Here is a 17,383-nt window from a genome sequence, read left to right on the forward strand (position 1 = left end):
GCTTTATCAACTTTATTGCTTTGCTGCTCTGTTTAGCACATGGTACTTCGGGCTACTTTCTAGCATGCGATATCTTAAAAAATGTGTACATGAGATTGAAACAATAGTGTGTGATGTTATTTTTAGATGTAGAATGCTGTTGTATGTACGATCAAGGCACAAATGTGAGTTATCAGATGTGTTGGTTGTATTTGGTGAGAGCTATCTGTACGGAGCACCGCAGGAATTCTGTGACTCTGACACTGGTTTTGTCACATAATTATGAAATTACACTACTAGCCACATAAAACACAATGAGCTGTATAATTATCAGATTTTAAGAAAAAAAATTCTAGTGTAAACAGGTCACTAGGTATTTTCTAAAACTCATGACACGTGGTACAATACAGTGGTAAACTCTTGGCAAAGGTTAACTGGTTACCTATCTGGTGTAGTGTTCCTCCCAGTAAGTTTGATTGCATAGGCTAATACTGTTTTTTTGGTTTGGAGATTGGAAGTAGTTAATAATTTTGAAGCTAGCCAACCACAGATACAGAAGCTTGACAAGAAGCAACTTTATAATTGACATATTGTAAGGGGTAGATTCCTTTAACTAGGTTCATTGATTGCCATGGCATCTTTGTTTGCATGGCCCTCAACTTTAAAATGGTCAGATTCCTATGGCATCGATATCTATTTAACGCTGGCTAGCTAGAAAACGTGAAGATACTCAACTGAATGTTTTTCAGAAATATTTGAGCAATTGCTGTTTAGTAAGATTCTGGCAAGCCGTTTGTGTTGTACACACAATGGTTGTTCCTGAGGATGGAGAAGATATGGAAGTACCACAGCTAAGAAACTTCTTGCTTGGCACACCAGACCATAAAATACAATCATGGGATCTTCCTTGACATTCATGTACTAAGATTAGGTCGATGTGGGATCTCTGAACACTTTAACAAGATAACCACTCTCTCTCTGATTGTCCCTTTCTTTCCTGGTCTTTCCCTCCCACTCTTTCTCTTCACCTGCTCCTTTCTCCCTGATTCCCCCTCCCTCAACTTCCCCTCTTTTTCCTCTCTCCTCCTTCTCCTCTCTCATTCTTCCTCCTCTGTCCTCTTCTAATCCCCTTTCTCCACCTTTCTCTTCCACTGCCTCTTATTTTTCTCTTCTCATCCTTTTCTTATTTCACCTCTCCTTCCTACTTCTTTCTGTTGTGTCCAGGCACTTGAGAACTGCTTTCTTATTCTAATCCACAAAAGCAGAGGAGGTTTCTGAGGTTGAGTAAATAACTAGCTCATGTTGTAGCCTATTTGAGGAAAGCAGTTTGGCACGTATAACTGTCTCTTAATAGTCTAGCCTAAATCCACAGCTGTAATTACCTTGCCAGGACCGGCTATTGAAACATCTTTTCATGGATGTTTAAAGGATCACGTTTGCACATAACCCACTGTCAGTAGTTAGGGGACTGTTCAATTTTTCAGTACTCATCTAAATACCTGATCCTCATTCGCATTCCCAACTACGAACGAAAACCTGTCTTGTCCCTGTATATAGCAGTATGACAGCTCATCCCATCAGTCCTATCCAATGGAGCATCAAAGAATGGCACAATAGCCCACATTGGAATCAAAACTAAAACATCTCTTTGAATACCATATAGTTCGAGGCATGTAGGCTGCTGAATTCATATCTGTGCATAGATTGCCGCCTAGTGTTGGGTCCGGATGATCGCACATTGTTGTCCTGGAAGAGTCTTCGAAGTATCACGTGATAGGTGGCTCCTCCCCTGGACTACAGTGCGCATGGGCATCGACTCCATCCTCAGATTGTTTTTTTCCGCCATTGGGTTCGGATGTATATTGGTTCACTCTACTCGGAATCGATATAAACTTTCTTAAGGCCAAAAGGCCTTTAGTTTTTTTTTTCGTCGGTATAGTCTTGCGTTCGGTGCCTGATTCTTCCAACTCAGTTCCGAGCCGGAGTCCAGAGAGCCGCGTGCTTTCGACGCAGAAGGCCCAGTCGACGCCACAGACCTTATCGACGGATCATCATGGACCTGAGTACATTCAAGAGATGTCCCGTGTGCAACTCCAAGTGTCCCCACATCGTCGTCCACCCGATGTGCAACAAGTGTCTGTCGCCGGATCATGATGAAGCCAGCTGCATGGCTTGTTCACGATTTCGATCCAAGAAGACTCTTGTGCATCGTCGCGCTGCGCGCCAGGAGGCCCAGCAGACTGCACCGGCACCTGTGAACATATTCGATGCCGGGGATGATGAGGGAGCTGACCGGAAAGTTAGTGAGAACCTGTCGAATCCCGCATCGGAGGTCGACTACAACTACGACGCGGACGTTGAAATGCTCGAAGCGGAATAAGTCGACGACGATGGGGCCTTTGGGGCCATGGAAGATAGCTCGAGCGAAGAGCTAACTCAGACTGACATTGGGGCCGAAACGCTTCAAATGGCTCAGGTCGAGGGATCGCCACTAGGCCTTACCCAAGATCTTCCAATGGGTTCTACGGCTCGCCTTTGGGCTCGGCTACGGACATTGCTATTGAGCCGCACCCTGCAAAATCGAAACCGAAAGTGATGACACCGGTCTCGACGCAAGTGAAAGCACTGGTGCACCCCTCGAAACCAAAAGTGCGTATTGCTTTGGTCGGATCGAAGGCCTCGGACCTGTCGGCACCGACGAAGCAAAAGGGTGTTGTTGTCCGAAGAAACAGGTCAAGGGCGTCGAGACGAAGTCTGCCATGCCAAAGACGAAGGTCAAGGCAGTCGAGCCGAGCAAATCGGCGCCGAAGACGGTACACACCAACAAAGGGCTCGGTGATCCAAAGGTTCTTGAGACTCCGCGTCAACAAGACAAGGCCAAGAGCGGCACAACCCACGAGTCCACGCCTAGTGGTGCCTCGAAGGATTCCGTCGACTCGGCGCGGCCGTCCGCCGCTTTCTCCAAGCAAGTGGCGGACTCCCTAAAGCGCATCAAGGAGAAGGCCTCGAGTGTCGGGCCAAAAGATCCTCCACCTTCGAAGCCTGTCGATAAACCTCAGAAAGCGTCGACGCCCATTCACTTCACGTTGCTGCCGAAAGTGGCGCCAAAGGCTTTCACCCCTAGGATGGTCACCAACGTGCCCGAGAAGGTGCCCTCGGTGCCGAAGTCGACGACGGTGGTCCCGGCCTTAAAGCATCGTCAATCTTCGTTGGAAGAACAGCAAGAACATTTTATCGATGCCGAAACAGGCAGACTTTCCCTTTATAAGCGGAAAATTGCCCCGGAACAGCCAATGGAGTCCTATAAAATTCCCTTGAAGAAAAAGAAGGATTCCACTTCAACTCCTGTTCTTGTGGAACCACCTTCTCCACATGGCCATGATGTCTCACCCACTTATTCAGACGTGGACGCTGGGGAAGGTGAAGATGATGATGATGATGATGAATACAGCTATCCTGTCTACACTGACCCAGATGATACCAATGAACCCTGGGCAGCTGGTGCTGACCCAGGTGATCCTCACTCTACCCTAGACACTCAAATGTATGCTGTAAAAACGTCGCCTACAGAGGATTCGGCAGCGTTTAATGCCCTCATTAAAAGGGCAGCTAAAAATCATGATGTCCAGCTCCATGCTGACCCCATTGAAGTGGACTTTCTTTTTGACACCTTTTCCGTCTCGGAGGGAACTGTCAAGACTCTGCCTATGTTGAAGGGTGTCTTGAAACATGTTGGGGAGATCTTTAAAGAGCCTACGAGAGCCAGGGTGATGAACCCTAGAATTGAGAAGAAGTATAAACCAGCACCTACTGACCCTACTTACATCAAGGGACAGTTGCCTTTAGACTCTCTTGTTGTTTCTAATGCCCGGAAGAGGGCTAATTCACAAACAGCGGGTGATGCTCCTCCCCCAGATAAGGAATCTAAGGTGTTTGAGGCATCAGGGAGAAGGGTGGCAGCTCAAGCGGCCAATATCTGGCGCATTTCAAATACACAAGCACTTCTAGCAAGGTATGACAGGGCACAATATGACACACTGGAGACCCTGTTGCAGCACCTGCCAGACGAATACAAAGAGGCAGCTGAGATGCTCATCCAAGAGGGGAAGCTGATATCCAATGCTTCTATTAAATGTGCACTGGACGCGGCTGACACCGCGGCCAGAGCTATCAACACTAGTGTCATGCTGAGACGACATGCCTGGCTCAGAATCTCGGGATTTAAGCCGGAGATACAGACCACCATTCTTAATCAGACAGTAAACCCTGATCATCTATTTGGCCCAGAGGTGGACACCACCTTGGAGAAGATCAAAAAGGACACTGAAACTGCTATGTCCATGGGGGCCCTGCAGTCCCAGCAGTTCAGGGGTGGTTCTTTTCGTCGCTCAAGCACTAGAGGTGTTTCCAGAGGCCAGCTCTTCCAAACCACACAGTACTAAAAAGGCAACACACAGACCACATACACCAAACAAAGTCGAGGTGGATATCATGGAAACAGCGCCAAAGGCAGAGGTCGTGGAAACAACAACTCCAGATCCTTTGCCACTATCAAACAGTGACGCCTTGTCACTGCCCCCCGACCACGCAACACCGGTCGGGGGGAGACTTCAACAGTTACTGCCAGTCTGGAAGTCCATCACCACAGACAGGTGGGTCACACAGCTTATACAGTACGGTTATTGTCTGGAGTTAACATCCACTCCACCCAACATACCCCCAAGACACCGTCCTATGTCTGTCGAGCACTTGCACTTACTGCAGATGGAGGTCCTCGTCATGCTACAAAAAGGGGCAATCGAGCTCGTGCCTGTGCGAGAAAGAGGCACAGGGGTTTACTCCCTGTACTTCTTAATACCAAAGAAGGACGGGTCCCTACGACCCATACTGGACCTCAGACCCCTCAATCAGTACATCCTGTCGCAGCACTTTCACATGCTGACCCTGCAGCAAGTCCTACCGTTGCTCAATCAAGGGGATTTTCTCGCAACCTTGGATCTGAAAGATGCGTATTTTCGTATTCCGCTACACCAGTCACACAAAAAATACCTACGGTTCACCATCCACAACCAACATTACCAGTTCAAGGTTCTGCCCTTTGGGGTCACCATGGCACCCAGGGTGTTTACAAAGTGCCTGGCGACGGTGGCAGCACACTTAAGGAGACAAAACATTCACTTCTACCCTTACCTGGACGACTGACTCATCCAGGCAAAGTCGGCCCAGCAGTGTGCCGCCCACATGTCCCACACCATTCATCTTCTTCACAATCTGGGATTCTCACTGAATTACCCAAAGTCCCACCTACAACCCGCCCACATACGGCAGTATCTGGGTGCGACGATAAATACTCTGGCAGCCACAGCATAGCCAAATTCATTGAGGGTCAGCAGCATTCAATCGCTGATACAAAAATTCAAACCTCAACACTCGCTTCCAGCACGAGTGTTCATGCAGTTGATAGGCATGATGGCCTCCTGCATCTCCATAGTCCCGCACGCGAGACTACATATGCGTCCGCTTCAGGAGTGCTTAGCACGTCAGTGAACTCAGGCTCACGGACAGTTGAAGGACCTAGTGTTGGTGAGCGGTCGGGCATACAACTCTCTGCATTGGTGGAATCCACAAAACCATTGCAAGGGACGACCGTTCCAAGAGCCTGTGCCACAGATCATCCTGACGACGGACGCTTCTCTCCAGGGATGGGGAGCTCATGAACTCTACTACACTGTGCAGGGACTATGGACACCGCAGCAAAGGAAGATGCACATCAATGTTCTAGAACTGATGGCGATCTTCATGGCACTAAAAGCCTTCAAAGTACATCTGTGCAACAAGGTCGTGTTGATCCGGACGGACAACATGACGGCCATGTACTACATTCAGAAGCAGGGAGGAACACACTCTCCACAGTTGTCTCATCTGGCTCAGAGCATGTGGAAGTGGGCATTTCAGAGAAACATCTTCCTCATGGCAGAACACCTCCCAGGCAAGGACAATCAGATGGCGGACGTGCTCAGCAGGTACAGCCACCAAATGCACGAGTGGGAGATACATCCATCAGTACTCCACCCGTACTTCCAAAGGTGGGGTCATCCAGAGATAGACCTGTTCGCCACAAAGGAGAACGCAAAATGCCGAAGCTTTGCCGCCAGGTTTCCACACCCACAGTCGCATGGCAATGCAATATGGATGAACTGGTCAGGCAAATTTGCGTACGCTTTTCCCCCAGCACCTCTAATACCGCTGGTGGCACGCAAGCTGAAGCAGCACTAGATGACTCTCATCCTGGTTGCTCCGACGTGGGCTCGCCAACCATGGTACACCACGTTTCTGGAACTGTCCGTGGTACCGCATCAAAGGCTGCGCCTCACACCCAGGCTTTTGACGCAGAGCCATGGCGACCTTCAGCACCCAGATCCGCAACAGCTCAACCTGGCGATGTGGCTCCTGAAGTCTTAGTTTGGCTACCTCAACTTACCCAGTAAAACACAAACAATTGAAGGAGGGTCTGAGGGAAATTTAAAGACCTGCCCAGTTCGTATCCCCCTAACTGTAATCCTAACAACAAAAGAACCGGGGGTCTATAACGGAGCTTCAAGTACTCCGAGCTGCTGCAAAACTCCTACATAAGTGAGTTAGGCGCTAATAGAGCTACAAAAGTCTCTATATCAAAATGTGTGCCAGGATAAACCTGTCGAAGGACCTACTGAGATTGTTGGTAAGACCCGTACAGAGATGTGTTGGATTCCCATCAAATAGGTATGTAGATCAAGTGTTCTCATTTGGTCATCCAAAAATGGGGTGGTATGTCTCTTGATCAATGAGACCCATCCATCGCCCTTACTCAATTGGGTCGCACCATCAATCGCTAAGGTACCCATGAACAAATGATAAAGATGGGATCGAGTACAGTGCAAAAATCAAAAGATGTGTGAGTTAAAAACAAGGGGTAAAAGGATCAATAGGCGAAAAACTCTAATGTAATTTGTCCTTTCCCTCAAACAAACAAGAACAATGCAGAGGAAGCAGTCTAAACATATAACTGCATTTACAAGGCCAACATGTTTCAGCCGGTAGGGACAAGATCCCATGGCTTTCTTCAGGGCCAGAGTTCTAAGCATTAGCTACTGCATATATAAAGTGAACGTAACGACAATCTGTAAAGGATATACATAAATAGTCCAAAATCGTGTTCCTCTGTACTAAACGGTGTCTCTTACATCTGAATAGTACAGGGAGTGTACCTCACCTTTCCTGGAACCCAGCTCAGGAAAAAGGAGGCCCCGCTCTGTCCGGCGTTGTCTCATCGCAGGACCCGAGCTTTGTGGATATTTATGTATATCCTTTACAGATTGTCGTTACGTTCACTTTATATATGCAGTAGCTAATGCTTAGAACTCTGGCCCTGAAGAAAGCCATGGGATCTTGTCCCTACCGGCTGAAACATGTTGGCCTTGTAAATGCAGTTATATGTTTAGACTGCTTCCTCTGCATTGTTCTTGTTTGTTTGAGGGAAAGGACAAATTACATTAGAGTTTTTCGCCTATTGATCCTTTTACCCCTTGTTTTTAACTCCCACATCTTTTGATTTTTGCACTGTACTCGATCCCATCTTTATCATTTGTTCATGGGTACCTTAGCGATTGATGGTGCAACCCAATTGAGTAAGGGCGATGGATGGGTCTCATTGATCAAGAGACATACCACCCCATTTTTGGATGACCAAATGAGAACACTTGATCTACATACCTATTTGATGGGAATCCAACACATCTCTGTACGGGTCTTACCAACAATCTCAGTAGGTCCTTCGACAGGTTTATCCTGGCACACATTTTGATATAGAGACTTTTGTAACTCTATTAGCGCCTAACTCACTTATGTAGGAGTTTTGCAGCAGCTCGGAGTACTTGAAGCTCCGTTATAGACCTCCGGTTCTTTTACCTCAACTTACCCTCCTGACTGTATGGACATCATCTGGGAGGCAAGAAAGCCCATCACCAGAGCATGCTATGCGGCGAAGTGGAAGCGGTTTGTCATTTATTGTGCTGACCACAACATTAACCCGCTGGATGCATCTATTCAAAACATCATTTGTTATCTCCTACATCTGTACAAATGTAATCTGGCCTATGCTTCCATTCGTATACATTTATCCGCAATGGCTGCTTATCTCCAAAACAGACAGCACCTCTCACTTTTCAGGGTGCCTGCCATTAAAGCCTTTCTGGAAGGACTCAAACAAGTCATTCCTCTGCAGACGCCACCAGCTCCGGAGTGGAACCTCAATGTGGTCATCACCAGGCTGATGGGTCCCCCTTTTGAACCACTGCATTCCTGCGAGATTCAATTCTTGACATGGAAAGTGGCTTTCCTTATAGCGATTACGTCGCTACGACGAGTTAGTGAACTCCAGGCACTAACTATCCAAGAGCCATTTATTCAAATTCATTCTAACAGGGTGGTGCTTCGCACTAACCCTAAATTCCTTCCTAAGGTAGTGTCTCAGTTCCATATCAACCAGACTATTGAACTACCCGTGTTCTTCCAAAATCCAGAGTCACTTGCGGAGAGAATGCTCCACACACTTGACGTCAAACGGGCACTAATGTATTACATTGATAGGACCAAAGATTTTGGAAAGACTAAACAACTGTTTGTTGCCTTTGTGCCACAACACAAAGGTAACCCCATTTCCAAGGCTGGTATAGCCAGGTGGATTGTTAAATGTATTCAGATCTGCTATCAGAAAGCCAAGCGCACTCTCACCATTCCACCACGGGCCCACTCCACCCGAAAGTTGGGGGCCTCCATGGCTTTCCCTGGAAATATTCCTTTGGAAGACATATGTAGAGCAGCCACATGGTCTACCACACACACATTTACAAAACATTACTGTGTTGATGTGCACTCCAAACAGCAGGCAGCTGTAGGGCAGGCTGTTCTAAAAACACTTTTCCAAACTGCTGCAGCTGGCACGGGCGGCCGCCGTTAATGGAGGGACTGCTATGTATTCTATGCACAGATATGAATTCAGCAGCCCACATGCCTCGAACCGAATATGCTACTTACCAGTATGCATCTGTTCTTGGCATGTAGGGCTGCTGACATTCATATCGCCCGCCCTCCTCCCCGGCGCTTGTAGCGGCTGCAGCATTCACACATACTTCTGGCATGGTCATCATTTGCTTAGTTTCACTCCATCTTGGCCACAATGGCTAAAAACAATCTGAGGATGGAGTCGATGCCCATGCACACTGTAGTCCAGGGGAGGAGCCACCTATCTCGTGATACATCGAAGACTCTTCCAGGACAACAATGTGCGATCATCCGGACCTAACACTAGGCGGCGATCTATGCACAGATATGAATGTCAGAAGCCCTATATGCCAAGAACAGATGCATACTGGTAAGTAGCATATTCGATCAGTGCACCTTTCATTATGTTGAATCAGTACTCCCCCAGTCATTTTATGTGTTAAAAACAGTTAGGCTGGATAGAGAAACATATCACCTTGCTAACTCTCATGCTTTTAAGTCTTCCATGACCATTGGGTACCACAGTTCAGGTACCACATGTCTCTCCATGGTGTCCACAATTTTTTTTAATTTATTTACTGGCAGTGACTACCTCCGCTGTGAGGAGCAATTTAGGGGAACCAGCTTTCCGATCAAGGGAATATACTCCTCAATGTTGAGCTTGTATACCTCGGATAGCCTGTACTGGATCCTCTGATGCAGTGACACCCATTATCTGTTTAAATGGAGCCAGGAGTTTTTTCCTTAAACAAATGCTATCTTAGATCCGACCACCAAATATGAAAGGTCTACTTAGGAACCAACCGTAGCATGAGAAAATATTTGCTAAGCCTATTGGACGAAAGAGACTTAAAATGGTTGCGTTCCTGCCAAAAGACCTCACATTAAATTCTGCTTTTCACAAATATACTAAGAGCTTTGCATTCCTGGATCTGATTCAGTCCATGGTGCAAACTGAGGATGAGACTGATCATGTAGCAGCCAGATATATTTTCTGCTAAACATTAAAGAGCAGGTGTTGCAGACTTCAACCAAAGACACTACTACCATGTTTTTTTATAAGGAAAATATGTGGCGCGAGGTCGCCAGTTGAAGTGCATCCCAAACTGACTGCTTACTAAGTATAACAAATATGTTGGTGGTTGCTGCAAATGGGAGATCATACAGGAAACCTTCTAGGAAATTGTAGCTTGCCTCCATACAAAAACAGTTGTTCCAAAACTTTGGATCACTGGTTCTGCCAAGTGGAGGTTCTGGAAAGCATTTTAAGTTTCCTGCCATACCGTCTATTACCAGGCTGGTAATAAAGCTGAGACAGAGCAAAAGCAGGACGACCCTGAAAGCACTGTTGTGGCCAGACAAATTTAGCTCGCAGACCTACTCGACATGTGTTTCCAAGTGTCTGCTAGAAGACAAACTATGTTTTTGTTTATAGATTAGATATATTGAAATATATATGGGTAGCAGATATTGTACAAGTGGGCTGTCTGAAACTTAAGAATTTGGTAACATAAATGATTGAAAGCTTGTGTTGAGCATCCAAATGCTTGTTTGGCAGAGCATAAGTCGGTGCCTTGGTGCACACGTAGTCTTATTAAAAAGGAGTCCTGTGATTTACGGTTTTCTTGAGATACAACACTGTTGCCTGGTAGTTAAAGGTAGCCTTGAGGCAATCTTTGGACAGCATAGGGAATTTTAACGCATAATTGAGTATGCGTCACAGCAATGCTTGAGGCTTATGGGACTTGTATATTTTTTTCTTTATTGCTATATCTTTATGATGCTGTAATGTTAAAGAGCATGTTTTCTGCAATACAAAACATAGCACATGAAATAAAATGATATTCTCCAGCAAAGAAAGAATATGCCAACATTTTGCAACAGCTTACATGACTATCGGCGCATAGGGACAATGTTGTTTTCCTGAATTGGAATATTTTAGAAGTACCTCATCCATTGGTAGCGGTCTTTCTTCCCTTATGTTTCTTTCTTCATCTTTACTTGATTGGCTTACCACCCACATTCATCATGCCTTCCACTGACATCCTGCTGCTACTACTCTCTGCAGCTTGGTAGGGATAGAACATGAGGAGCAGCAGGCATGAACAATATAGTCCTGATGTGAGTGACTGGACAGTGAGCTACTAGACATTCTAATGGGGGTAGACACATATGGAACATTGGGTTTGCTCGTTACATTTGCAGCTTGGGGGTCTCAGTATATGCAAAAAACATTGAGCTGGAGAGTTTGGTTGAGGCATGTTATCTACCGGGTGTAGGCTGAGCTGGCCTACCAGTATGGAATGATCAATAAAAAGAGGAAAACGTGTGCACAAACAAGTCCCCTGCAACTTTTGTTACTTTTTTCCCAAACTTTATTTTTTATTACAGTTTTTTTACATGTAGCACCTATCTTGCTCAGTGTAGTGTTTCCATTCTCTTTCTGTGTGGTGACCATGTCAAGTTTGCGTTTCAGGTTCTGTGTCATCCTCCTAACTGGAGAGGGAGCAAATTTTCATAAAACCTATGAAGCCTTCCTTTCCTTTGCCTTGGCAAATACCAAAGATACAGTTCGGTTTGTGCACGTTTTCAAGGAAAGACAACCAGAGTTCTCCAGTGCATTGCTGTCCAAACCTGAGAAATTCCAGGGAAAATCTGCAGTAAGTTTGTTTTAAATCCTTTTTCACAGAAATGCACGTTTTGGTGAACAAGTTGGTGGTTTGCTTTTCCCAAGGTATTTATTGTAACCAATCCCGTAAAGAAAAGAGCCCAGAAAATGAAATGTAATTGCAGGTTTTCAATGGGTTTACTTCAGTCCTAGATGAAAGAGAAAGCCTGCTGTTGGACCTGACCTACCTCTGTTGTGAATGATGTTAATGGAGGGGAAAAGGCTATATTGATGGAAATGAGTCTTGTACATGGATTTACAATGTATTACTAGGGCTCACTCATTGCTTATTTGCCCTTTACAAAAATGTACCAGAACATATCACTAGAGATAATTGCATCATGGGAATATGTTTTTCCCAGGTAAACTTCTCTTGCCCAATGAGAAAGTTATATTAAATGAAATGTTATATTTTATGTTACACATTTGTGTGATCACTGTGCTGAAAGGTAGTCTTCCTTAGGTGTGTCTTTAAACGCACCCTGAAGGCCCAGGATCTTTTTGAGAAGCACACAGCCCTATGGGCTCTGCTGTTATTCAAGTCTGTAACATGCATTATAAACAGAGATAACAGCATGCACTAAATCACAGAGCTATTTTGCCAGAGACAAAATATAATTAAGTAATGCTACTAGTGCTGTTTAATAAACGTTAAGTTTGTCAATTTATAGATGTGGCTGTTTTGTTCGAAAGTACCTCCTCTGTATGGACATTTTTATTTATTTATGTTTTACTTTAATGTTTCCAGAAAGCCTCAATTTTCACCTCATAATTGACTGAACATCTTCAGATATATTGTTCCATGTATTTATTTTCTCCTCAGCCGAGTACACAACTCTGCTGGACATTTCATAGACCTGTAATATACTCCCACCCATTATAACTGTTTGCCCCTGCCCCTCTTTCAGGCTGTCAGAAGGCAGTGGTTGATGACAACGGTTTGTGCAGTCAGTGGCATAGGATTTTTTACTTTTATACCTGGGAGTGGTTCCTCTAACCCTCTCCTGGATGGTCTCCGGTGTCCTTCACTATCCCTTGAATGTGTGTTATCTTTATGTGGTTGTGATCATATGATTGGGAGTTCATTTAGTGTATAAAAGATGTCCTGTTTTAAGATTGGGGAATGCAGCACATGATAGAGGCCCCCCTTCAACGTTTATATCCTGATGGTAGCCACCTTCATGTAGCTGCCCCATGGAAAACCGGTGACCTGTTTGAAGAGATTTGAGGATGAAACGGTGCTTGCTGCATGGGCAGCCCTCTCACCAGATCTGCCAAACAACCTAACAGCAACTGATGTCTGCTCTCCGAGATCACAGTACAGACCCTAGGGAACATTATTAGTGATCCCACTCAGGATATCTGACCTGCACTCCAGTACACCTCACTTGACTAGTTATTGCTTCCACTTACCTCCATTTTGAAGATGATCTTACACCCTGCAGTGACAGAAAGGAAGCTGCTGGGATTGGAAAGATGAGCATAAGGTCCATCACAATAAGACCAGCTATAATGAATTTAGGAACAGAGCCTCCCTAGCAGTCAAGGGGGACCTAAGGATAGATAGCTTGAACTGAAGATGTGAAGATCACTATCTGTATTACAGGAGAGTTGAATTCACCAAACCACTTCTTTGGTTGATGAGCCTTTCCTCTTCAACGAACTGGCTAAATTTGTTGGAGTTGATACTAGCCATTAAGGAGCATGGGAGCAACAAAAGCTTGTCTTTCCCTTTCATTCTTGGTCCTTGAATTCTTTCTCTTTAGCTAATGCTGGTTCTCCCAAGCCAGACCTGGATGAGCCATCATCCTCTAACATATTGTCATTTGAAGGTGTGATGGCACTCTGACAAGGGTGCTACCATCTGTGTCAACCATCCCTTGAGTACCTTGGGCTTGTGACTTCCAATGGTATAGAAAAATGTGCACAGCAAACAACTGTTACCTAGATAATTTCCCTTAAGTTTTGTTACTCCTAGTTTCATCAGCATGGTACCAGCCTTTCACAGTTCCATTTGACAATGATATCATTGACTAGGAGCAGTTTGCGAGTTCCATAAGTCTGCGAAACCGTGCATGATAACACCACATTACCAGCACGGAGGAAGTAGTCCAGTGTATCAGGTATCTAAATATTAAATATTCTGTCCAGTTTACTTTCTTCCAAGCACCCCTACAATATCTGTAGTTTGATTTAATATTTCACTTGTGGATGGTGGGTTATTGGGGTTTGGATACAGTCTCTACAGCAGTGTCTAAAGTCCACTCATTTATTCCCTTTGTGCACGCCAGGCTGCGTGTAAAACTGAGATAAAGGCCATTGATATAGATACAGTGAATTGGTGTTTCTGGAGTAGTCCTTCTAGTTACTTGAGGAAAGATTGCGAATTGCAACTTTAATGTTCCCAATTGGTCTATGCAGAGTAACCATTTGTACTGCATATTTTTGGTGCTACTCACGTCATGTTTCTAAATGGTAGAATATTTTCTGGGATTGAATTTTAGATCCAAAAAATGCTTACATTTTTTGTTTTTCATGTTAAATGACATATCTTTTTAACAATGCATTGATTAATAGCTCTGACTGGAGTTTGGATTTCTGAATATTACTGTACCTGAATTCCAAATCTATTACCACTGACTGAAGTAAGCCTTATAATGCTCAACTTCATTACTTTTGACAAAATAGAAGTACAAAGGGAATGTTTCGTTATCCAATTACAGTGCTCCTAGGTACTATGGTTGCTTAAATGGTTTTAATGCTTCTTTGGGTTGTCCAACTCTAATGCCATGCTATCATTTATGGATATACAAAAACGATTATTATATATAAATAAACATTTAGTTATCTAAAGCATCTGAAATTTGTTTTGAGTTAACCTTTGGCTCGTGATTCCTTCTAAATCGTCAGATTTGGTCTAAACATTAGTATCGGTAGAGAGAGTTAATTAAAGTATCTCTCCAACCTACTTAGGGTTGGTTATTTTTCCCAAGGCATTATCGTTTTTGTATATCTGTGTATTGACCCAGATGCCGAAGGGTTATTTAGGGTTCCCCCTGTTTTAATATATGCTATCATTTATGCGCAGTTCCTCGTGAACTGGAACACAGAGCTCAAGTATAGTGAGTTGTATGTAAGTAATATATCTGTTACTTTCATTCAGGTGTCAATTTTGGAGCGACGCAATTCTGCTGGAAGAATAGTGTACAAGACACTGACCGATGTGTGGAGTGGAAGTGAAGAAAACAAATTTGTTCTTCTAGATTACCTGGATCAGTTGCGTAAGGATCCTGGGCTTCTATCTTCTGAAACTATCCTGCCAGTCTTGAATGATGAACTTGCCCCTGTGAGTATTCACTAAATTATAAATGTTTCCTTGGAGCAGTCTTTTCCAAACTGTGGGTCGTGAGACGATTTCTGGGTCTATGCCTTAAATAAAGATGCTTATAATTCTGTATTTATTTTTTCACATGTGCTGCGCTTCAAAGACAGAGGTCAAGTATTAGGCTATGCCTTCTGACAAGTTGTTGCTTATTTTTTTAACATGGGGATTGGTGTTTACAAACTCCTCTCAGTACGAAGTCAGAGTAAGAAGAGGAAAGTGAATTATGTGACAAACGTCCTGGGGGTACAGTTAGTGTGAAATTAAAGTCTGTAGGATGTCATTTTTGTAAGAGACGACAAAATGAAATGCCTGTAAATGAACTGTGCACATTCAGCGGATAGGAAAGCAAAAATCGAGCACAATTGTTTTTTAGGAATTCTGAAGTGGGAAGGAAACAAATATTCTAAAGGTTTAAAAAAAACAAGACCCTTTACTTGGTGATGCACAAATTATAAATCTTCACTGAAACCCGGTTTTCTCACATTCTTATTTGTGCGCCACATAGTTTTATCAGTAAACCTTTGTGCACATTTAGTGGTCATTTCCCTTGAAAATGCTAGCTACAGTGCGCTACCACACAATGCTTTAGTTATTTATTTTTTTTAAAGCTAGGTGGGTCATGAAAGTTTATCGTGGTTCTAAAAAGTTTGGGCTGCCTAGCAGGTGTACGTTACCCCTGTTCTATTAAATTTGGGAAAGAACACATCTCGGCTCAATAAGCAGGTGAAAATTGTGTAGAACTATAATCTGTATTTTTTTACATAGAAATTGTTACTCCTCATTTGTGGTGCTCTCATTAACAGCTTTTACTTTTAACTCCTACGCCCATTTTATTTAAGACGGTTGAGACTGAGTGAGCATTGTCAGGCTGAAACTTGAGTTCTCTATACTTTAGACAGTCTGTTGTTTGGGCATAGGAAGCATATCTTTCTTATTTAAACACTTTTGCTTTATCACTGCAAGAAATAACCTCATTCATTCACTTCCTGCTTCTAAATAGCCACTTCCATCTTCGCACAGTAAAAGAGTGTTTAGTCTTCATTCTATTTCCAAAAATTTGGCAATTGTAGATCATTTCTCTGCTTTTCAGACTACAGCTTTTGTAAAGCACCCGCTACCCGACTGCTATCTGGAAGAAAGACAATGTGAGAGAGTGTACAGTTGATGTAGAGATTGTCTGCTGAATTCCAGGGGCATTTTTCAGCCCCGAATTAGGGACTTGCAAAGCACTCAGAGTAGTGGTAATGTTGCTCTAGTTCTGTCATGACCACTGCAGTGCTGTCAGTGGCCTCATCTCATGGGTGAAACACCAGTAATACCTAACTTTTTAATAAACAACTTCATCAATGCTGGAAAATATACTTTGTTTACCTGTAAAGTTTGTGTCTAAAAGCCCTTCCAAGCTTGTTGTAATGCTTTTCGCTTAACAGGCAGGAATGCTTCATTTGTTCATGGTTACCCCCTGATCTCTCTTCCCTTTTTTTTGTTCCGACTCCATTGCCCCAAAGATTGTTTCTTGCCGCCTCCTCCCTCAGATAATTTTTGTTTTTCTGTTTTCACCCCTCTAACCACTCTCTATCCTTCCTACATTTTAATTATAAAACTCACACAATCTAATTATAAAACTCTCACAATCTATTGTGCGTTCCTTACCTGTTCCGTCGCATCTTTTCATCTCTTCTCCATGTCCACCATAAATCTTCTTGTTGGTCTCACTTTTTTAGGTCTCGTCCTTGAGACCTATTGCTGCCGAGATGCCTCTCAAGGGAGACAGACCTGGCACGCGCAGCGATTCAGACCAGGCACGCGCACGTCCAGCCCGGCCCCACATTGACACAGCAAGTCAGCCTCTCTCACTCACACGCACACACACAGCAACACTCACGCATGCACACACATACGCACACCCCCCCTCCTCACCTCACTTCTAAAGTTCCCTTCCATACCCCCTTCCGTTGAATGGCGCCTCCAAAGCATCCCCAAAAGGCACTCCGATAGCTTCCCCCTTCCCTACAAGAATTCCCCTGTTCACACGCACACACACCGGTGCTGGGGGCGCTTACTTGAGCATGGCCTCTTCTTTCTCCTCCTCCTACTTCTGCCGGTCCATGACTGCGCTCCTCCTCGGTCAGGTGGCTCAGGTCAGGGATCTCAGGGGCCGGGCGCGGGCCCTGCACCAGGGGGCCCGCCGCTGCCTCTCAATGGGATCCACCAGCAGCAGCGTTCCATCCGCCCCCCCGCCGTCTCTGACTCGAACCCCAGCACGCGCGGTGCCAGTTGAACGTGGTCACTCTCACGAAGAGCGCGCG

The 17,383-nt window shown here is 44.6% G+C and overlaps 1 protein-coding gene across 3 annotated transcripts in view; it reads left to right on the top strand.

Moving 5' to 3' along the window:
* The window catches only part of DNAJC16 (DnaJ heat shock protein family (Hsp40) member C16), a 296,465-nt gene that overhangs the window by 175,431 nt on the left and 103,651 nt on the right, over window positions 1-17,383 (top strand). For all 3 annotated transcript variants that reach the window (XM_086922178.1, XM_086922179.1, XM_086922177.1), the window contains exons 9-10: window positions 11,498-11,681; window positions 14,853-15,035. In XM_086922178.1, coding sequence (XP_086778304.1) covers window positions 11,498-11,681; window positions 14,853-15,035 — 367 coding nt within the window. The remainder of the gene's footprint in view (window positions 1-11,497; window positions 11,682-14,852; window positions 15,036-17,383) is intronic.

The sequence above is a fragment of the Lissotriton vulgaris genome, chromosome 5 (genome assembly GCF_964263255.1).
Source record: "Lissotriton vulgaris chromosome 5, aLisVul1.2, whole genome shotgun sequence".
NCBI classification, from domain to species: domain Eukaryota; kingdom Metazoa; phylum Chordata; class Amphibia; order Caudata; family Salamandridae; genus Lissotriton; species Lissotriton vulgaris.